Source organism: Nicotiana tabacum, chromosome 22 (genome assembly GCF_000715075.1).
Source record: "Nicotiana tabacum cultivar K326 chromosome 22, ASM71507v2, whole genome shotgun sequence".
NCBI lineage: Eukaryota > Viridiplantae > Streptophyta > Magnoliopsida > Solanales > Solanaceae > Nicotiana > Nicotiana tabacum.
Genome location: NC_134101.1, coordinates 4612452 through 4635716, shown reverse-complemented (window position 1 = coordinate 4635716; position 23265 = coordinate 4612452). Strand labels below are relative to the sequence as shown.

The following is a 23265-nucleotide window of genomic DNA, read 5'->3' as shown; positions in this document are numbered from 1 at the left end:
GAATCCAAGAGCTTCGCTTTATGTGAAGAATAATAATATGAATAATAATATCATCTAGAGGAAAGAATAATGTCACCCGAAGGAGGAGAAAGAGGCCTAAAGTTGTTTAAAAAGTGGGTACAAGTTAAAACTTTTTTAAAAAGTGGGTATAGGTTAAATGGGGGCGACCAAATAGGGCGCCCCGTGCAATTTTTACAACCTCAACTGGGCCACTTTATCAATCTGGCCCAAATTCACTTTGGCCACTTAATAACACAACCCACAAAATCAAATACCATATAGTACATTTACAATACAATTGCCATGAAACTTGACCCGAAAATAATACAAAACTGCATTGGAATTCAATTTACATATTCAAACTAAACTATGACTTATTCGATACAGCATGAACATTCTACACTAATAGCCAATTGCTTTACACTAATAATCAAAGCAGAGCTCAAAATTTCTATTCCATTTCTTCAAATTCCCTCAATGAGACACTTGTTCTATAACTTGTTCAAGTATACCTTTCCTTCTCAATCTGATTTTTAATTCACAATCACAAAGCATAAACCTGTTAATGTTGAACCACAGAACCTCTGAGTAATTCCAGAATCATATGAGCTCAGTTGATTTTAATGTCATGCTTTAAACTTAGTCAACTTTTAACATCAAGAGTTGCATAAGACAAGCTAAAAATCAGACTCATTATGAAACTAGATTTGTCATACGAATAACATGCTAGAACAGTTCGATCAAAGATAGACTAACCAAATAGTTGAATACAAACACAGAGAATAAGATATGAACACAGCAAGTCATTCAATTCTTCATTAACTCATTTAAAAGAGTTACAAAGAGAGTTTCAACATACCTAATAGCAGGAAAAGGAAAAGCAGCAGAACACAGCAGTAGAAACAGTAACAAGTTCAGCAATTAAACCAACAGCTCCACAATTTGCATACCACTCGAAATCCCAGCAAGATTGAAGCAAACTAGTAAAAAAATGGAAGGAAAAGCAACTTTGAATTCCTTTTTTTTTCTTTTGTTTTCTGTATCTAATTTTGAATCTCAAAGAAAAGAAATCAGTGTAAAATGAAGAAAGAAAGGAATGTCAAGCTTCTGCCGAGAATTAGTGTGTAAAACCAGTCTAAAAAATGAAGAAAAGAGTGTGAATTTCAGAGAGTGTTTTTGTGTCTGTCTATTCAGAATTCAGAGACCGTAAAATGAGAGGAGATGAGGTCTTTATATAGAGAGTGAGAATTTGGTTATGTGCACAGAAAAATCAGAGAATAATTCTGGAATGTCAGTCCCTAAAATTTAGGAAAAAACATCTTTTCTAACAGAAAATGGACAGCTGTTGTACAGCTGTCTATCCAGATATTCCCCATATTTTTTTTAACCATTTAACTCCTGAAATTAACCTTCTAGAAACAAAAGCTCTCAATTGAGCCTAGGCTAAGCGACCCTGCCCGGATTGGCCCAAACAAAGCGGGCTTGACTTCAACGAAAACCACACTGGAAACAAAAATCAAAAAGGTGCAACAATCATATCCTATTCCTAATTAAGGAATTAACTAAACATGTTTTCCAATTAAACTAACAGATTTATAAATTAATCTAAATATCATGCAATCAAAAAATTGAAATTCTATAACTAATCTGAAATTAAACCATTAGAGGAAAAGAAAGAAGAAGAGGAGAGAAGAGAAGAACTACCGGCACTGAAACGGGCACGTGAATGCTCTGACCGGCTATGGGTAAATCGACCGGATTCCAGCGACTTCGAAGTGACCCAAAATTAGTGTCAATCTATTGTTTTGGGTTGAAGAACAATCGATTAGCACAAACTTTTTGTCAATCAAGTCAAAAAATCCGAGAAAATCAAAAGGGAGGCGGATTAGGGTTTTCCGGCCTTCTTATATTTGAAATTGAAGAAGATTGGTGGGGATTTTGGGGAAATTGGTGATGGATTAGGGTTGAGGGGAAGATGGTGGTTATGGAGTGAAGATTTGGGGAGGTTTGGGGTGGTGCCGCCACCATAGGCGATTTCCGGCGGCGGCTGAAGGTGGCTGGTTAGAGAGATGAGAGAGATAAGGGAGATGGGGGAACTAAGGCGTCTCTAGGGTTTGGGGAGGGGTCTGTTTGGACAGATTTAAGGGAAAGGGATGGGGAGTTCGGGGTCGTTGGATTAAGTTTGATGAAGGGCTGGTATTAGCTTGACGCCGAAACGGCGTCGTTTGGTCTTGGGTGAGACTGGACCGGATCCATGTGGGTCTGGGCTGAGCGAATTTGAGCAATTTTTTGGGCCATTTGGCCCAGCAAGAATGCTTCCTTCAATTCTTGCCTTCACCTTGTTTTTTAAATGGCCACTCTTAATTAAATCCTATATCAAACCTAATTTACAAAATTAACCTATTCATTTGTTTTAATTCAAAATTAAGCTAATTACATATTGAATTAACTAATTGACTAATTAACTACAAATGTAAAAAGAAAAGAAGAATAGCTAAATGTAATTTGTGATTTTTATATTTTAACAATGCAATTAATGTGTGATTACATCCTAAACATGCAATTAAATCTAAAATGCACAAGTAAAAGATAAAAAAATATTTTTTGATGATATTTAGGATTTTTTAAAAAATATTTCTAAATATGCATGAATGCAACTAAATGCAAATAAATGCAAACAAACATCCTAAAAATTCTATAAAAATTAGAAAAAGTCTATTTTGTGGATTTTGTAGGAGTATTTTTTGTGAGGAAAAAATCATGCTCACAATATCATTATCCTTCTTTTTACGGTGTTTGTGTTGAAGTTTTTGTTTTTAAGATGAAATATTCTTAAAATGAGGGTGAATGGGAAATGGAGGAAAAATAAAATTTTGAGTAAAATTTTAAGTTTTCCCCTCTTGACAATGAGACATTGTCCCATATTGGAAGAGGAAGACATTTTTGGTGGGTATATATATATATAATTGCTCTTCTTGTAGCTCTTAAAGAGTTAAGAAGAAAGTAAGCCTCGCGCCGTCGTCGTCGTCGATCGCTCGGCTCGGCTTCGGCTACGGCTACGGCAATATTGGCGGGAATAACAATCTTAAGGAATTTAATATTAATTTCTGTATTTGTATTATTCTTATTATTCTGCAAACTAAAACCTTTGTGGTTTGTGTACTCCCGTTTTGGAGAGTTAAGCCTTCGTGGCGTTTTGTTGGATATTAAAATCTACGTGATTTTTACTCCAGTTTGAAAACGTGTATTAAACGTTTGTTTGTGTCATTCTTTTACAGAAAAAATGATGACTGAAAGCGAAAACCAAGCTGTTCCAATGGTAACTGCCAACGCATCGACAAGCCGAACACCGGCGTTGGCACCGGCAGAAAAACCCGGAAAATTTTCCGGGATTGATTTCAAGCGCTGGCAGCAGAAGATGTTCTTCTACTTAACTACGTTATGTCTACAGAAGTTCATCAAGGAAGATGTTCCTGATCTGCCAGATAAAACTCCAGATAATGAACGCTTTCTCGTGATTGAAGCGTGGAAGCATTCTGATTTTTTATGCAAGACGTAGTAAACGTCAAAGAACGTCTACTTCATTTGGACCAGATTTTGTGACTTTCTTATTGGAGAATGAGCCTCAAACATTTAAAGAAGTTATGACTTCTTCGGAATCATTGTTTTGGAAAGAGGCAGTCAATAGTGAAATAGAATCCATATTGAACAACCATACATGGGAATTGGTTGATCTTCCTCCTGGAAATAAACCTTTGGGTTCTAAATGGATTTTTAAGAGAAAAATCAAAGATGATGGCACTATTGATAAATTCAAGGCAAGGCTCGTAGTCAAAGGGTATAGACAACGAGAAGGTCTAGACTACTTTGATACATACTTTCCAGTTACAAGAATTACGTCCATACGAATGTTGGTAGCATTAGCTGCAGTGTATGGTCTTGAAATTCATCAAATGGATGTTAAGACTGCCTTCTTGAATGGAGAGTTGGAGGAAGAAATTTACATGGAACAACCTGAAGGGTTTGTGGTTCCAGGTAAAGAAAAGAAGGTATGTAGACTTGTTAAGTCTCTTTACGGACTAAAACAAGCACCCAAACAATGGCATGCGAAATTTGACCAAACAATGTTGTCAAATGGTTTTAAGATAAATGAATGTGATAAATGTGTGTACATTAAAAATGTTCCAAATCACATAGTCATTGTTTGCCTATATGTGGATGATATGCTGATAATGAGTAATGATATTGCCAACATAAATGCTACTAAGCGTATGCTCAATAGCAAGTTTGATATGAAAGACTTGGGAGTTGCTGATTTAATTCTGGGAATTAAGATCCATAAGACTCCTCAAGGTCTGGCATTGTCACAATCTCATTATATTAAGACAATACTTGAAAAATTCAAGCACTTGGGCTTTAAAGTTGCAAAGACTCCAATTGACGTGAATCTTGCATTAGCAAAGAACAAAGGCCAAAGCATATCACAATTGGATTATGCTCGTGTATTGGGATGCTTAATGTATATCATGAATTGTACACGACCAGATATAGCTTGTGCTATAAGTAAACTGAGTCGATATACGAGCAATCCAGGCCAATCTCATTGGATGGCAATGAATCGAGTTTTGGGATATTTAGAACATACCCAAAACTTTGAATTGCACTACAGTAATTTTCCTGCGGTGATTGAGGGATACTGTGATGCAAATTGGATCACCGATTCAACTGATTCTAAGTTCACGAGTGGATATGTATTCACTATTGGTGGAGGAGCAGTATCTTGGAAGTCGTCCAAACAAACATGTATTGCCCGCTCTACAATAGAGGCTGAATTCATAGCCTTAGATAAAGCCGGTGAAGAAGCTGAATGGCTCCGGAATTTCTTGGAAGACATTCCATTTTGGCCCAAACCGTTGGCACCAATATGCATACATTGTGATAGTCAAGCGGCAATTGGAAGGGCTGGGAGCGTTATGTATAACGGTAAATCTCGTCATATACGACGAAGACATAAAACCGTTAGGCAATTACTCTCTAGAGGAATTATCACGATTGACTATGTAAAGTCAAGTGATAATGTGTCGGATCCACTTACAAAAGGACTAACTAGAGAGGTAGTTGAGAAATCATCAAGGGGAATGGGGCTATGGCCGAGAACAAGTCATTGTGGCGGTAACTCTACCTAGAAGACTGGAGATCCCAAGATCTAGGTTCAAGGAGATCAAACAAAGTCATTAATGACGGTTCAACATTGTCAAATAAAATTTTAGTCCGTTCTCATGATGAGACAATGTTCAGTACCAAGGATAAAGCATTAAGGCTTTTTAATGATTTCTAAATTTGATACGGGGTATATCAAATAGTGTATCTACAGGATGATACGTTTAGGAATCACCTATGTAAGTGTGAAGTTTTAGCCGCTTCAAGGAGAACTTTGTAAGGCCAGTTCTCTACGCACTTATGAAACCAGGCGGTATTCATGGCTGAAACGAACACAACAATGAGAACCAAAGACAGTTAAGGGTTGATTGTGTGACTTATGGTTGTCTAGGTATACACCAAAGATCGACGGTTCAAAGATATCAAATCTACCGATTGACCGAGTATATCCGACATAAGTTTACTACGGAAAGTTCAAAGGGAAACCTACTTATCCAGATGCGATTAATCCTTACTTGTGAATCACACAGTTTTTCCATGCATACTTCTGTGATATAGCCATTCCCCATTCATGTGGGGGATTGTTGAAGTTTTTGTTTTTAAGATGAAATATTCTTAAAATGAGGGTGAATGGGAAATAGAGGGAAAATGAAATTTTGAGTAAAATTTTAAGTTTTCCCCTCTTGACAATGAGACATTGTCCCATATTGGAAGAGGAAGACATTTTTGGTGGGTATATATATAATTGCTCTTCTTGTAGCTCTTAAAGAGTTAAGAAGAAAGCAAGCCTCGCGCCGTCGTCGTCGTCGCTCGCTCGGCTACGGCTACGGCAATATCGGCTTCGGCTTCGGCTTCGGATTTGGATTTGGTCAAATGATTGATTGATTAATTTTTTGGACCAAATTTATTTGTTAATAGTAAATATTAACGTAAGATTATCCGCATTTGTAACGGATATTTTTCAATCCGTGTATTGACCATTTGGCAGCCGCCTAATGCTCTTCCCACCATGAAGTGCTTGCTCCACAAACATGAAGTGCTTGCTCCACAAACATGTAATGCTTGCTCCACCATGGAGGGTGGACGTTTGGTCTTCTTCAACATTTTGCTGCTATATATATGTGCAGCAGATGTTGAAGAAAGACACTCAACACACAACATACAATTCGCTCAACAAATTGGCTATACATTGCACTCCTTCACGATTTTCTGAGTATGTACTCCTTCGTTCTGCATTGTTTTTAACTTCAAACAAAGCAACTGTAAGTGTGATTTGCTACCGAACTTTGTGTTCGCTGAAACACTGGGGTTTGAAGTACCGCTACACCAGTGTATTATTCGTTCTATCCTGGGAGGAAATAATCCATTACCTTGGGTAATAGGAGGGGATTAAATTCCTTAAGGAAACACTGTGAATTCAGTGGGCTCGAATTTATTATTGTTCATAACGTTAACTTATATTTTGCAGAATTATTATTTACAAATACAGCAATATTGGCGGGAATAACAGTTTGAACTCTGCAATCTGCATTTTCTGTTTGCAGGTATGAATTGTTTAAAGCTTTCAATCTTATATCTGGAAAAATTGACCCGACATACAAGCAATTCTCACAAAGAGCAATACACATCCTCTTGTTGGGACAGCATAATTTAACTTAGATAATGAAGATGAACCATTTTTACACGGTATTAAGTATACTGCTGTGCCCCCAACAAAGCGTTTCCTATCTCCTTTAATTAGGTCTATAATTGGTACGCAGTAATAACATTTAGTATGAACAGTGAAAGCCACACAACTCACACCAAAAGCAAAAGCTAACAAAAGATTAACCACATTAACAGTCACTTAAAAACAATCAAACAGAAGCTACTCCATTAATTGCAGGCTTCATTAGCTTCAGATAACCGTTGAGCCAAAACAGTAGCAGACTTTTCAGAAACCAAAGCTTGAATGAGCATAGTCTTTACTTCCCAAGCGCTATATGGATAGTTCTTTCTAGCATATGAATTCAACAATGCTGCAGTCGATTGCTTCACTAATCTTGCAAATATATTGTCTCTATCATCGTTTCTTCCCGCAGCTTCTAGGAGTGTAAGATCGTACCTGTATCGCTCGTATGCCCTCGATCCGAATACTTTTGATACTGTTGACATTTGCGGCACCATCTTCGGCCATGACTCTCTCCTGCTGCTCCAATACCTGCGCAACAGCAGCAAATTAGTAACAGCTTTATTAGTTGGTGGATTATTTTGGAAAAGATGCAGCTTTTTCATAGCCTTTACTACGGCTCCATGAAAAAATCCTCCAACCTCAAGTGAAACAGGGGTTTAACAAAGGGCAGCTCGATGCACTAAGCTTTCACTATACGCGGAGTCCGAGGAAGGGCAAGACTACAAGGGTCTATTGTACGCGACCTTACCTTGAATATTTCTGCAAGAGACTGTTTCCATGGCTCGAACCCGTGACCTCTCGGTCACATGGCAGCAACTTTACCAGTTACGCCAAATTTAGGAAAACTTACTTGTATCCAATGTTTAAACTTACTTGTACCCAATGTCTACATAGGCCCAACGGATACATGACACCCCAGGGGCGGAGCCGGAGTGTGGGATGCGGGTTCGGGCGGAATCTGGTACTTTTGTTCAAATCATATATTTGTCTTATGAAATCCATTGAATGAATATGTATAAACTATTAATAAGGGCTTCTCCAACGCCAACTGCATTTGCTATAATGCAGGTGATTTTCGGAGTAATTGGACTCCAACACTGCTGCATTTTTGGCTGCAAAATGGGGATGAATACAGTCACTCCAAATTTGGAGTGACGCTATTCATCTCCTCCATTACTATTCTCTATTACTTTATTTTTTTTATTATTTAACTCTTTTAATTTATCTCTTTATATATACCTAAATATGTTTATGTAATATCTTTATAATATTAATTTTACATCTTAACTTTGGCATATAATTTTGATAAATTGATTTTCGTGCATTTATTATTTTTATGTAAAATTGTAAGTTAATTTTCGTGCATTTTGATCTCGACCGTCGAGTGGATTTCATCCTAATCTCAATTGTCCGATGGATTTCATCCATATTCTTATTTTATCTTCAGAAAAAATTATCTCTACACATTATTCAATGTGTAGACAACTCAGCAGACACAATAATTTAGTAGATGAGAATATGATAGATTTTATTTTGATCTCAACCGTCGAGTGGATTTCGTCCTAATCTCAACTGTCCAATGGATTTCATCCGTATTCCTATTTTATCTTTAGAAAAAATATCTCTACACATTATTCAATGTGTAGACAACTCATCAGACACAATAATTTAGTATATGAGAAAATGATAGATTTTATTTTGATCTCAGCCGTCAAGTGGATTTCGTCCTAATCTCAATCGTCCGATGATTTCATCTTTATTCCTATTTTATCTTTAGAAAAAATATCTCTACACATTAGACAACTCAGCAGACACAATAATTTAGTAGATGAGAATAAGATGGATTTTATTTTGACCCCAGCCGTCACTCAACCGTCCGATGGATTTCATCCTTATTCTTATTTTATCTTTAGAAAAAAAAATCTCTACACACTATTCAATCTGTAGACACTCAGCAGACACAATAATTTAGTAGATGAGAATATGATAGATTTTATCTTTATCTCAGCCGACGAGTGGATTTCGTCTTAATCTCAACCGTCCGGTAGATTTCATTCTTATTCCTATTTTATCTTTAGAAAAAATTTCCACTCGATAAAAATGAACACCATTTAGGAAAATCATACTCTTTCATCCAATTCATTTCTAAATAAATTAAATATTATTGTTGTCGTCTTCTGAAAATTAATTTCTATAGGGGAGGTTCATCTAATAATAATGATGATTCAAATTACTCATCATCATCATCATCACCTTTAATTTCCGATAATGAAGCTGGGATACAATTGTGCATGGGGATTTTATTTTGATCCCAGCCATCAAGTGGATTTCGTCATAATCTCAACCGTCTGATGGATTTCATCCTTATTCTTATTTTATCTTTAGAAAAGAAATCTCTGCACACTATTCAATGTGTAGACAACTCAGCAGACACAATAATTTAGTAAATGAGAATAGGATAGATTTTATCTTGATCTCAGCCGTGGAGTGGATTTCGTCCTAATCTCAACCGTCCGGTAGATTTCATCCTTATTCCTATTTTATCTTTAGAAAAAAATTTCACTTGATAAAAATGAACACCATTTAGGAAAATCATATTCTTCCATCCAATTCATTTCTAAATAAATTAAATATTATTGTTGTCGTCTTCTGAAAATGAATTTCTATCGGGGAGGTTCATCTAATAATAATGATGATTCAAATTACTCATCATCATCATCGTCACCTTTAATTTTTGATAATGAAGCTGAGATGCAATTGTGCATGCAAGTAAATTAGATGAACAATTATGTGTTGCAGTGTTTGGAAGAAAATCAAAATAATGATCCTACAGAGTTGGCTTCGTTCCAGGTCATTTGGTAATCAATCGAGATCGTGAAAGTGTTGATAATAATTTATTTCTCGATTATTTTTCAGATAATCCCCGCTTTAATGAGGGACAATTTCGTCGTAGATATCGGATGTCCCGGAATTTGTTCCTTCGAATTGTTGATGCAATTAAAGGTCATGATATGTACTTCGAACAACGCGTTGATGAGGTGGGTAGATTTGGATTATCTACTCTACAAAAAATTACAGTCGTGTTTAGAATGTTGGCATACGGTGTGCCAACAGGATGCCACTGACGAATATGTGAAAATTGAAGAGTCGACTGCATTTGAAAGTATGAAGAGATTTTGCCGAGCTATCGTAGAGGTTTTTGGCGAGCAGTAATTGAGATCACCAACAACTAACGATGTTGCAAGGTTTCTGTACATCAGTGAACAACATGGTTTTCCAGGAATGCTAGGCAGTTTAGATTGCATGCATTGGAGATGGAAAAATTGTCCAACAGCATGGGCTGGACAATATGCAGGTCGTAGTGGATCCCATCAATAATTTGTGAAGTTGTAGCTGATTATAACCTTTGGATATGGCATGCATATTTTGGTATGCCCGACACCAATAATGACATTAATTTTTAGAGTCATCACATTTGTTTTTCGATCTTGCTGCAGGTATTGCTCCTCCCGCCCATTATGTTATTCAAGGAAAAGAATATGATATGGATTATTATTTAGCTGACGATATATATCCAAAATGGTCAACCCTTGTGCAAACTATTCGTGACCCACGTTCGCCACAAAAGGAATATTTTGCGAGGAAACATGAATCATGTCGAAAAGATGTTGAACGTGCATTCGGAGTTTTGCAAGCTCGTTTTGCAATTGTTGTGGAACCATCACGTTTTTGGAGAAAAGAAGTGCTACATGATATAATAACTACATGTATTATACTGCACAATATGATAATCGAGGATGAGCGTAATCTTAATGCACCAATTCAAGATGATTGGAAATGTCCACCTTCGACAGTAGAAATGGTAGTAGATGAAAATCACTGATTTGAATAATTTTTAGCTCGACACAAAAGAATTAAGGACAAAGATACTCATTTTGCACTTCGTAATGCATTAATAGATCATTTATGAGAGCATACTAGAGGTGAAAGTTGAATATTTAAGTAGTATTTAAACTAAATTTTAAACTACATGTTATATGTATTGAATTATCTTGTATCTCAATGATTTCAATTTTATTTGAATTATCCATTTATATGTATAATATATAATATTTGTTTACAAATTATATTATTTAAAAATTTATGGTATAAAATAATTTTATTTTAAATGGTTATATAAGAAAGAAATATAAATTATATGTAAAAAAGAAAAAATTTCTTTAATAGAAATAAGAAAATAAAATTTAAATAAAATATAATAATATAATATTGAAGAGAGAGAAGAAAATAAAATAAAATATTCTTTTTTGATGTAAAAAATGGAGTGATTGTTGAAGTAACTTTACTCCATTTTGGTGGAGAAAATGGAAGCAATGGTTGAAGATGGCCTAAAGAATGCACTAACTTAAAAGAATTACAATCCCACATGTAAGGTTAAAATTTTGGCTCTGCCTTTCACTACAAAAAAATAGTCTATTTGCGGAGGTTTTATTACAGGGTTATTATTAACCTCCCCAAATTGTATCTAACTAAGGGGGTCTTATTAACCTTTGCACTAAAATTCAATTTGCGGTGTTTAGAATTTCCGCTAGCCTTAAAAAAAAAAGGCGCTAACAATAGAATATTTCCTTTATTTTTATCTACTCACCTAGACTCTTATTAGTAAACCATAAATAGCTAATACTGCACTACTCTCACTTTAAATTATGCCTTATCATGGTACATTTGTATAATTCGGGATAAACACCGGCAGGGGCGAAGCCACAGTGTAGCAAGGCTTCGTCGGAAAATGCCGGAAAATTAACACTGTGTATATAGGTAAAATTTTGGATTTACATACATATAATACATATTGAACACCCTTAAAACAATAAAGAATCATAGCTCAGTGGCAAAGGGTGGTCAAGAGGGCCTCATGGTCGCGGGTTCGAGCTTCACTCTCCACAATTTTTATTTTTCTTGTTCAAGTTTGAACACCCTTGAAATATTTTCTAGCTTCGCCACTCAACACAGGATATAGGTAAGTTTTACCAAGAGCTTATATATATACACAATAGGATAAAATTGTTGTCAGCCTAACTAACAACAATCACGCCTCAATTTTCTACTAATTGAGGTCGACCAAGAATTTTGTCACTCCATTTTAAGCTCATTTAGTCTAATAATTAGATAGGATAAATTTAACTCACCCACCCCACTAGGTAAGCGTAAGGTCTACGTCCGCACTATACTCCCTGACCCCACACTCGTGGGAATATAATGGGCTTGTTGTTCCAAAATCCCAACTGAGATTTTTTTTTTTTTTTTTGGAAAATAAAAGAGAGAAAATTAGTAGAAAGTGAAGAGAAGAGTCTTACTGAGGAGTGCATCTCCCTCTGTTTCTGGTGTATACAAATCCAGGTCTGAACTGTTGAGCAGATACAGTCAAATCTCCCAAGTAGCAATAGTAAGTGACTAATAGCAGTGAAAGAGCCAACCGATTTCTGAACATAAGAAAATTAGCCATTTTCTTTTCAGCAAATTTTACCTGAAACTAATTATAAGCACCTACTTGTGTACAATGGTTGGATCTGAAAAACTCATTTCCTTCTTGGTCATCCTCGAAACTGCTGCAAATTTTGAAATTATATCTTCTTTATTGAAACTATCGCTTTCACTATTGTCAGTTTGCAAATCTAACCCCCCCCTCCCTTCTTCTTTTTTACTTTATTTGTACTATCTACTTGGGACAGATATTATATCATGGGTCATGTGATGCAAGGTGTTTGTGTCTACTGTCTAGCAAATGGCAGTCCCACGTGGCTTTATATCTTCCTGTTTCAACTTCGAATCTCTTCTCTTTTCAGGTGACCGTTGTGCCTATGTGTAATTTAGGGTATTATTACTTTTAGTTCGCGTCAAAACTCTTTATATTTGATACTCGAAAAAGTATATAAAATTTATATAATTTTTGTATATATATACAAAAAAATTTACATTTTTATATATATAAAATATTTTTTTGGTTATTATTTTAAAAGTTACTATACAATATCATTTTCCCTACCCTATCTTATAGCATGTTTGGTCAAAGGTGTTTTTTTTAGTTAAAAGTACTTTTTTGCCGATATTAAGGTGTTTGGTCAAACTTTTTGAAGGAAAAAATATTTTTAAGTAGAATCGTAAGTAATTTTAGAGAAACAAAATAAAGTAGTTTCTCTCCAAAATTATTTTTTTAAAAACTTGGTTAAATACTAATTGTTACTCAAAAGTATTTTTCAAATTAATTAATCAAACACAAACTACTTCTCACTAAAAGTACTTTTTTGAAAAACGCTTCTCAAATTAAACGGATTTTAGAAGTTTGGCCAAACATGCTATTAATCTCATAGTGCTCCAGCTCTGTTTCCCAATTTGTTTTAGAAGCTTGGCCTCTTTTATTCTTATTTTTTTATTTTTTTGAATATGTGGCCTCTTTTATTCAAGTAAAGCCTTTAGAGGCTATAGCATAGTTAAGTAGTTAAGAGCTTCTAGTAATTTAAAAACGTAAAAATCTACTTGTTTTGCGTTAATAGGACTTCTAGGAACGTTTCTTCCTTCCCTTATCAAGCAAATCACACTTAACCGCCTAATCGCCATTGATGCTATCTTGATAATTCAATATCTTATCATAGTCTATACTCTAGCATTGGTTGTAGCCTAAACAGGCTATTAGTCTTATTAAGTTTGAATTTTATTTGCTGAACATTTACACAATAGAAGTTACCTAGAAAATACTCTGTTTTTTTAAATATATATATCGGTGTAGGATTAAATATTAAGCTTTTGAAGAAAAAAGATGACATGTGACTCATAGGCTATATACCCTTGGAGTTCTTTAGTTTGAAACATGTTTTGATCATTTCTATTGGAGTGTCATTAAAAGTAAATAAGAAAGATGATCTTAGAAAAATTCCGAGTATAAAAAGGTGCCAGTCATTTTTGTGCAAACTAAAAAGGAAAGAATATTATATAAAATTGAAATGGAAAGTAAAACAACAATAATAATTATATCTTAGATGAGCTCGTTAGATGCAAGGAGGCAATTTTTGAAGGGAGAGGGATAAAGAGAAAGCACATTAATAGCACAATGAAGACCAGAAATCAGCCAGGCCCACCGCTAAGCTCCACAACAATTTTTGTGCTATAAAAAGGAGATAAAGACAACTAAAATATAAAGTCTGAAAACCACGATTCATTAAAAGCCTACTGCGTATGTATAAACAAGAGATCAGGACGTACACAACTCTCGACCCCAATTTAATTGCAATAACGGAGAAGAGGGTTTAAAGTAGCACATATATATACAGGCATTCGGAGCGTCGATGATCCAAAGAGTTTCTTCTCTGTAACTTTTTATTGGGTGGTTCCTGGGAGGAGTATTTCACCTTAAACAAACACTGCAACAAATACCAAATCACAGAAAGGACGACGAACAGGACTCGAAAGTAATCTCTCATTCCCCTGGTACAATTCACCTACATGCATGTGATGGCAACTGCTACCTAAACAGACGCACTGCAGCCAGAGCAACAAGGACTTTCCACTTCTGCGACTTGGAAAGGTTCCGCCACATTCATAACTCAGTGCAGGAAGTCCTTCATTGGATCATCATGGAGGACCTTTTTCATCCTATAGGCTTCCATTTCTTCCGGTGTAACCTACAAAGACAAATGTGGTAAGAACCAAAAAGTAAAGATACAGAAGAGAGTCGAAAGCTAAAAATTGAAGATTTAGATGTACCTCATCATTGTACTTCACATTATATTTCCTTTTCCTTTCATCTCTTTCTTCTCTTCTCTTTTCATCCTCCTGCTCAGAGAAGAAATCCAAAATTTTAGATCATATTAGAGCATCCAGATTTAGTGAGTTAGAGCCAACTGAGAATCCGTATTACTGCAGATGGATCCAGTCAGGCTATTGTATCTGCCCAACCCCTATCCGTCTGACTCAGAAAGAGCTCCTCTCTCTGTGTCTCCCGGTGACCCCCCCCCCCCCTCCTGATATCATTCTTTGCGCACGTGAACTATTGACCCGCCCCCAAACACAGCAAATTACATTTTGTTTCCAAAAATAAAAGAGCCAAATGAATGAATTCATCATAATGACAGTGCAAGAGTGGCATCGAAGGTACACAGAACAGGCTAAAGGGGATACCTTTTTAAGTGCTTCAGCCAGCTTTTGCTCGTCCAAAACCAAATCGTCAGGTACTTCAGTACCCCAAGTAGCAAGCCTCCTCTCCTCAACCGGCGCATGTGTATCTAGATTAATCACATATTGATGACAAGATGATAAATATTAAAATTAAGACAGATAGCTACACTGTGCAGAAGTATCCATACAAAGTAACAGGCTAAAAAAGATCCCATTTGCAAACATGGGGTTCATGCCAGTGGGAAAATATACTGGCTTACAGATTTGAATCTTAGAAAAACTAAGACGTGGAAATCAGACAGTTCACAGACAATTGTGTCGTCATACACACAATTCACTCCCAGTAGCTTGTAAATATATCACATACCGAATAAAGAAGATGGTTGAACAAAGGGAAGAAAAATAACTCCTTCGACTTATGTCAAGGTCTACTGTTACATTGACCCAAGAAAAACTGTACAAGGTTGCTAATTCAGGTATAACCAAGTTCTTGACCAAAGTTCAAGGAGAGGAAAATAAAAAAGAGGAAATGTCAGCAATCTAGAGGAAGTACGAAATACAACTGCTCTGTAATTATAGTCTTAACATCTAATCCTGAGCATATATTTCAAACACATATAATACAACGTCTCAATCCCAAACAAGTGAGGGTTGGCTATGTGGATCTCACTAACAATGTTTCCCAGTTAAATTCATCTCAACCCAACATCATAAAAAATAAAAAAAGGGAAGCCCGCACAAGGCATAACACGTTCACGCAAGGTCCGGGGAAGGGCCGCACCCCAAGGGGGTGATTAAGACAGCCTACCCTAATGCAATCATAAAAATAAAAAGTACTAGAAGTTCTCTATATTTCCTACTGGCATAAGAATCTCTAATAGTGCTAAAAGACTCCAAGAAAGCATAGGACCTAAAGTAAAACATATTAACATGATCAAAAGATATTCCCAACTAATGGGTATAGCATATATAAATCTTTTTCTTCCATTGTGTCCTTTCGTCTGCATTAATTCCAAGAAATTGTAGGTCTTTCGAGACAACTTTCTTCCATTGATTAAAACACATACAAAAAGGAAGAGCAAAAAGAAAGAGTCTTAAGACATACACTGACCTTATCTTGAATATATTTCACTCACATTAGTATCAAAAAGCTTTTTTATTTCCTTCAGTATAAAAACAAAGCCACTACTTCCTCTATCCCATTATACATTCAGTTTTTTTAGCATGAAAATCGAGGAGATTAAACAGTTGGTGACTATATTTATAGTAGCAACGATAGAACAAAAAATAATAATAGCACTGTTAGAAGAGAAAGTTAAACTAATTGATTTAATCAAAGGACAAATTCCTTCAACAATTTAGTACTTAATTTTCAGTTGTGAACAATAAAATTCTCAGAATCTTGACCAAAAGAAATCCCAGAACTTATCAATAGTGTATCAATCAGAAAATAAGCAGATATCACTAATACGTCGGATTTCTAACTCCAACTTAAACCCTTCAATGGACAACACTAACCTTCAGCCGACTCTTTGCGAGCAATATTGGCCTTCATAAGATCAGCAGAAGCTTCAGCTGCTTCAATTCCGGCAGCACCTGTGCAATAGCTGTTTCTGATCGTTTGTTTGCAGCACCTGTAACCCCACTGGTGATCCTTCCACCATGAACCCCAAACCGTGGTGTGGTTATTGATGTAAACATCCTCTTCATATTTGCTCCTAGGGAGAGCCATCTCCTACAACAAGCAACTCACAAATTCAGCCAAGCTACTCAAAAACTATGCCAAAACAAACAAATAAACAGACATTATCCACTCTTAAATGATATTTCTAATTCAGCCAGGCTACTCTTAAATGATATTTCTAATTCCACCCTATTTCCTCAGAAGATGGAGTAAATGTTTCTTCGCATCCCACTGACTAGTCTGAAAACTTCAGTGGTGTGGACATTCCTCAAAAGAGAGTAGGAATTGGAGACAGTATCTGAGAATTGCCTCAGTTGCCGCTGCCCTAATGATGTTAATTTAAAAGAGGATAGCTCTCTATAGTCTTGAATACCACATTAGAAAGGCAGATAATAGTTCTTTGAGGTATATGTATACGTTCAGTTTTAGATAAGTAGTTTTTAAAAGAGTTCAATAAGTAATATTTCTGGTTTTCTGGAGGATCTTAATATAACAAGTTGTTTCAGTTTGGATGAACTTGGGTAGGATAAGAATGGAAATAGCTGCATTCTTCATAAAAAGATGTAGAAATTCCTCTGATTGAGGTAAACAAGGCCGTACAATTAAGACTGGATTGCTGGATACGATGGAAGGTGAGGATGATCACTTCGATTATTCTGTTCTCGATATTTGAAGTAGGAAATAATGATAATGTTATTATATTGCTGGAACTTAAAGGTGAAGGGAACCTAAACCCTGCAGAGATTGGATACTGATGCGGTTCCCAGAAACCCCCAAAGCAAGAGGATAATGAAAATTAAACAGTTTCTTGAATCCTATTTCACTTGCAGAAGTAAATTAACAATGGAAGGAAGGAGAATGAACCCAAATGAATGCAATCCAACCAGCACACAAGCTGTTCATTACAGCTTTGCCAGTTATGAGCTGTGAAGTACAGCTTAAAGAAACACCACGGAACATTCTGCTTCTATCTTTGTCAGGTGACTGACAAAGAGAAACGTTATTTAATTATTTGACTCTCTTCCTCTCTTATTCTAGCTGCAATACATGAGCCCATAACGAGCATTAAAATATACAGCTCAACTGTATTGACTAAATATTGTAAACTATAAACTAAGACAGTTATCCATGTAACTTTGGAGTCGAAATCAAATTTTTCGAGTAGATAGGAAAACATAAATTAAAAGATTTGCCATGCTCAAATGTTAACCTTTAGCTGGTATGACCAGAAAATACCATAAAAGCCCATCATAGTTGGAAAGGCTCTAAAAGCATCTGATCATTCTATGTCAATATCTTGAAGTAACTATATTCTTGATCTTTAAGGGGGCGAGATGGTATAAATAATTGTGCATGGCTTGTCACATATGGCAAACATAAATGTACACATTCAAGCATTGGGCATGACTCGTGCATCAAGCTTCTACTTAGCTAGTCTACATATGGAAGAAGGTTAAGATAAATATAACTATTTAATATATACCATTATGGTATGTAATTCATCCCCAACAACAACAACAACATACCCCGTATATTTCCACGTGTGGGGTCTAGGGTGGGTAATGTGTACGCAGACCTTACCCCTATCTAGTGAAGGTAGAGAGGCAAAAATTGCGAAGTAACTCATGCATTAATATGCAGCTTGTGATGAAAGAATTACCTGGCCCTTCACAATCCTACCAGCACAATCATATTCAACTTCTCTCTCACTCTGACCCAACAGTAGTTCTCTTGGGAGTATTTCTTCACTAGCAGCATTACCATACTTTTCCATGATATCCTCCTTTGTTTGTGACTTCAGTTTCTCCTTGTTAACCTTGTAATTTTTGTAAAGCAGTTCTGCTTGGGATGGAGCTGCTTGCATATGCACATCATGACCCTTATCAAAAGCTTCCCAAGCGTGAATATTTAGCTGTTTGAACTCCAATGCTTGACCACTAACTCTATTTTGGTTATCTCCCTATAAGAGGAAACAAAAAAGGACGACTGAGTAAAAAAAACATAACCATGAAAATCAGTACTATTTGGAGGACCAGAAGTGCACTTACAGCATAAAATTTTTCATTTGGATCCATATCAGGAAGAGGGTCTTCACGCATGGACCGGGTCTTGGGATCATAATGTGCAGAATTGACATCAAGATTAAGAAGATATTTTGCTGTATCTTCCCGGATACGTAGATTCCTGGACAATGCAGATGCATCAGTATCTTGATAAAGAAACACTCAGGCCTATATGTGTACTATGTGCTTTCTACATAGTACAAGTCAGCCATTCAGTTAACCCCACATGGCTACCCCGCCCAGCCATAAAACCCCATGGACCCCAAAAGTAAATGGGCAGGAAGGTATCAAAGATGAAAAGATATTAAGAAAGACAGACCTAACAGTCCCTGTGCTTCCACCACCAGTGGTTCGTACACGCTTCTCAACTTTTGCAAAATCCATCTGCTTGCTTTCATCAACCTTGGCTTCATCTACCTTCAAAGCATCTTCAAAATCTTCATCTTCGCTATCGCCTCTTTCTTCATCCTCTTTGTTATTTTTCTCCTCCAACTTTTTTAGCTGTTGATCTTTCAGATATTTCTTTCTTGCTTCATCCCTTGCTTCATATCGTTCAATGATATGGGCATAGGAAGCAGCATCATAACCATTCCAACGGTCCCTTTTACCATCATAATCCAGCTCAAACTGTTCTACCTTCTCATCAGGAGCAATATTCTTTCCCGTCCATTTTGCTCCTAATTTGCGGGGCCTATCCATGCATGACTTAGCATCGTGGGTCATTGCCCCACAGCTGTGCCAAGCACATTATATTCAGGGAATCAGTTAAAACATAGCATATTGAGCAATACTATTTCGATGTTGATGAACAATCACAAAAGATTACTAAAGATTGGTCATTTCCGGAATCCAAAAAAATTGTGTCTTTTCTATTTATAGAATTGGAAACAGAAGCTTTCCCAAGTAAAAAGAACAGACCAAGAACTGAAGTAAGTTTAGCTAGCCATATAGTGCCAAACAATAAGATTCAAATTTCCAGATCAGAGGAATCCCTTTTGATTGAAGTTCTTTTTGACCATTTATCGGCAAGAGATATGATTTCTACATCAATGAAGGACAGCAGAAAGAATGCAATTCCATTTGGTACATCTGGAACGTCCAAGAAGAAAGGGAATGGTTTACTTACTTTTCGCATGCACCCTTTCTATACTTTTCTGCCTGATATATTTTCGCACCTCTGTCATACCATGATTTCGTGTAATTGGGGTCGGATTTCCATTTCCTTTGATGTTTCAAACTCTTCAAGTGGCACAACAAGTGAATGTCAAAAACGTGCCTAGACAATCAAGAAATGCTACACTGACTAAAGCTATAAACAATGAGAAAACACATACAGGTCTCTCTGCATTGAGATACCAAGGAGCTGAAGACATATACTGAGGAATGTGAGGATTGATTTCTTTTCCATCCTCATCCACTTCTGCCGGTGCAAGACCAGCCTTTCGCGCCTCTTCCAATTCCAACTGTTTCCTATGGTCCTCTCTAGACTTGAAAGCCACTGCATTTTTTACAAAATCATAATTGCATCAGATAAATGTAAGATTTTGATAAGGAAGCAACCACCCTTTTATGAAAACAACTTTAGGCAGCATGAACTTGATCCAATTAAAGTATCAAACTTTAAGTGGGGTTTGTTTCTGAAAAGTTTCTTTTGAAGTTCTAGAAAAACATTCTGAAAAATATGTGTTAATTTGTTTGTAGGACATCTTTTTCAGAAACTCTATTTCTCATTGAAAAACTCTTCTTCCACTAACAAACACTCACAAATCTTCAAAAAAAGCTATTGAACACATTTTTCATTTGAAGTTTGAATAAACTTTTTCTCCAAAATATCGTTTCAAAAACTTTTCCCAAAACTTCTCAAAACAGCTCCTTAACATCAATTGCAACTGAAGCCCTAATAAATCTATTATTCCAACTAAATACAAATTAATTCGGATGTTAGCAAAATACAGCAACAACTACAACAATAACTATGCCTCAAACAGGGGCGGAGCTAGCCTTGAAAATACACGTTCGGCCGAACCACTAACTATGATTCAAACTTTGTATTTGTCTTAAGAAATCCATCTAATAAGTACAAATTATCAATTTCGGACCCAATAACTTAATAGGGCTTGAATCCCGAACCTATAAGCTTCAAATCATGGCTATGCCTCTGGCCTCAATCCCAAACATATACATCCACTATATCTTCATTCTTTTTTTTTCTTTCTCCAAAAATCCACCATATCCATTCAACTCTTTTTAGGCCCCCATTATTCCTATATTAATTAAATTTTAAGATAAATTAGGAAATTAAAACCTACAAAAACTTAAAACAGCAAAAGTTAGCTACCCCTAAATACCAAACATATAAGTCCGCTATATCTTTGTTTTGTTCTTTCTTCAAAAATCCATTATATCCATCAGCTCTATTGGAACCCGCATCATTCCAATACAATTAAATTTTAAGACAGTTCAGGAAATTATGACCTAAAATTTTGTACTTGCAAGCAAATATTAGCACATCGCAACAAAGAAAATACGACGTACCTGAAGCAGTAGCCATGATTAGTTCTGTAGATGCAAATTCCTATGAGAAATCAGAGAGGATCGAACACCAAACCCTAGAAAGATTCAAGCAATGCCTGATTGTTTGATTAGTTTTCCAGTTTTCGGATTTTATCACTTTAAGGGTAGAAAGCCTCGGGTTTGTTTTATTGGACCCAGAAATTATTGAGAAAACCACAACAACTTTTATTGGGCCTGTGTTTGGGCTATCAAGATACTATCAAGCCCCGCTTGGGAGGTTTTTTACATTGTAGGTCTTTTTAAAGTAACTATTAGCATAAATAACACGATTTTCAATTTATTTTAAAACTAGCAGGTTTTTTTTTACATTTATAGCCTATTCTAATAAATGTCTATATTTGATTTCAATTAATCAAATAGTTAAAATCCCATTAATATAGAATTAAATCCCCCTTTCTCTCCCCCTCAATCTAACAACCGTCCAAAGTGCGCCCCCTCCCTCCCGCCATGCTTCTTCTCTTCTCTTCCTCCCTCACTATGTCTGCCACCAGTCATTCACCTCGGCAAAATCATCGGCCTGTAGCGTACAATCAACCAATAAGTTGGTCCCCTTCTTTGTCTTAAATTTGTTCCTAAAGTAGAGAATTTTTATCTATGCCAACACTGATGATGTCAAAATCTATTCAGCAACTCCTGCTTCATTATTCAACGAGTATTTTGGTAGGAAAGAGAGGAGTCAAGACCCAAAATCCGACTAGTCGTGATGACACCTAACACAACTCGCTAGGTAAGCCAATTAACCACTAACCAATTCCAATAATAATTAATAAAGCAATTAAGTAAAGAAATATCTGAATCTAATACATTTCCCCAAGAACTGGTAGTACAAATCATGAGCTTCTAAGAATAGAGTTTACAAAGCTGAAATGAATTAAATACATAGTCTTGTTTGAAAAGTACATAAACAGAGCTTAATAGACCTAAAGCTACCACGAACAAGGGGCAGCTACAACCGGAACGCAGGTACATCTTCAAACCAGCTCCCATCGAACACAACAACATCAACAACCAACATCTGCACGCAAGGTGCAGAAGTGTAGTATGAGTACAACTGACCTCATGTACTCAATAAGTAACAAACCTAACCTTAGGTTGAAAGTAGTGACGAGCTAACAGAAAAGTCGGGGCCAATACCAGTATTCCACAAGAGTTCATAACAGCATAGAACATGTAACAAAAGAGTATACCAGAAATAAAAGGCTCAGTCCGTTCACAGTTTCAGAAAAATAGGCATTTCTTTTCAAGTATCTCGGTAAAAATCCAAATCTTTTACCGAAAAAGCCAAAATACAAGTAAGTTTGAAAAAAATTATGATTTTTCTCCCAAAACTCCTTTCAACAAATAGTAAGATATTTCATTTGTAGATAGCATGAGGAAAGTACTTCTCTATGCCTACATGTCAAGATACCGGTAAAATCATAAATGTCCCCAAAATCGGGTAGCAGAAGGAAATGCATCTCTATACATGAATCTCAAATACGCATGTCAAATGCAATGCATCTCAATGATGAACTCATGTACTCACACTCTCAGAGTACTTAATCTCATTGTCTCGCATCCTCTCTCACTATGCTCAATGCTCAGCACACTCAATCACTCAGCGCTGTACAATACCCGCTGCGCTGTGCAGCCCGATCCACATATATATATAGTCGACTGCGCTCACTGTGGGTGTACATACTCCGGAGGGGCTCCTTTAGCCCAAGCGCTATATTGTTGCGGCGTGCAGCCCGATCCAATATTGTTGCGGCGTGCACCAGATCCAATAATATATATATATATATATATAGCCTGAAGGCTTGTTGCGGCGTGCAACCCGATCCATAAAAATATAATCAATATCATATGCTGCGGCATGCAGCCCGATCCCAAAATATCACTCTCACTCAAACCCTAGGCCTCACTCAGTCATCAATCTCTCCAGTCTCACTCACGGGCTC

General features: G+C 36.3%; 2 protein-coding genes, 1 long non-coding RNA gene and 1 pseudogene across 3 annotated transcripts; 1 reads left to right on the top strand and 3 right to left on the bottom strand.

Annotated features, from left to right (window-relative positions):
- Positions 1-250: 250 nt before the first annotated feature.
- On the bottom strand, positions 251-2200 carry LOC107781674 (uncharacterized). The gene is made up of 2 exons (XR_001647057.2): positions 1705-2200; positions 251-559 (listed from the first exon to the last, which is right to left on the bottom strand). It is a non-coding gene; the product is annotated as an uncharacterized LOC107781674 (long non-coding RNA).
- Positions 2201-6823: 4623 nt separating this feature from the next.
- On the bottom strand, positions 6824-12513 carry LOC107824701 (uncharacterized). The gene is made up of 3 exons (XM_016651502.2): positions 12384-12513; positions 12190-12315; positions 6824-7360 (listed from the first exon to the last, which is right to left on the bottom strand). Exons 1-3 carry the CDS (start codon positions 12428-12430, stop codon positions 7036-7038), a joined length of 498 nt encoding a protein of 165 aa, XP_016506988.1. The 5' UTR covers positions 12431-12513; the 3' UTR covers positions 6824-7035.
- On the top strand, positions 9483-10802 carry LOC142176357 (uncharacterized; annotated as a pseudogene).
- Positions 12514-14025: 1512 nt separating the features above from the next.
- On the bottom strand, positions 14026-21485 carry LOC107767977 (pre-mRNA-splicing factor SLU7). Its single transcript, XM_075244865.1, has 10 exons — positions 21287-21485; positions 20086-20249; positions 19878-19990; positions 19071-19484; positions 18737-18872; positions 18349-18648; positions 16523-16739; positions 15008-15111; positions 14594-14662; positions 14026-14511 (listed from the first exon to the last, which is right to left on the bottom strand). The coding sequence occupies exons 1-10, from the start codon at positions 21300-21302 to the stop codon at positions 14434-14436; spliced, it is 1611 nt and encodes a 536-aa protein (XP_075100966.1). The 5' UTR covers positions 21303-21485; the 3' UTR covers positions 14026-14433.
- Between the last annotated feature and the right edge of the window lie 1780 nt (positions 21486-23265).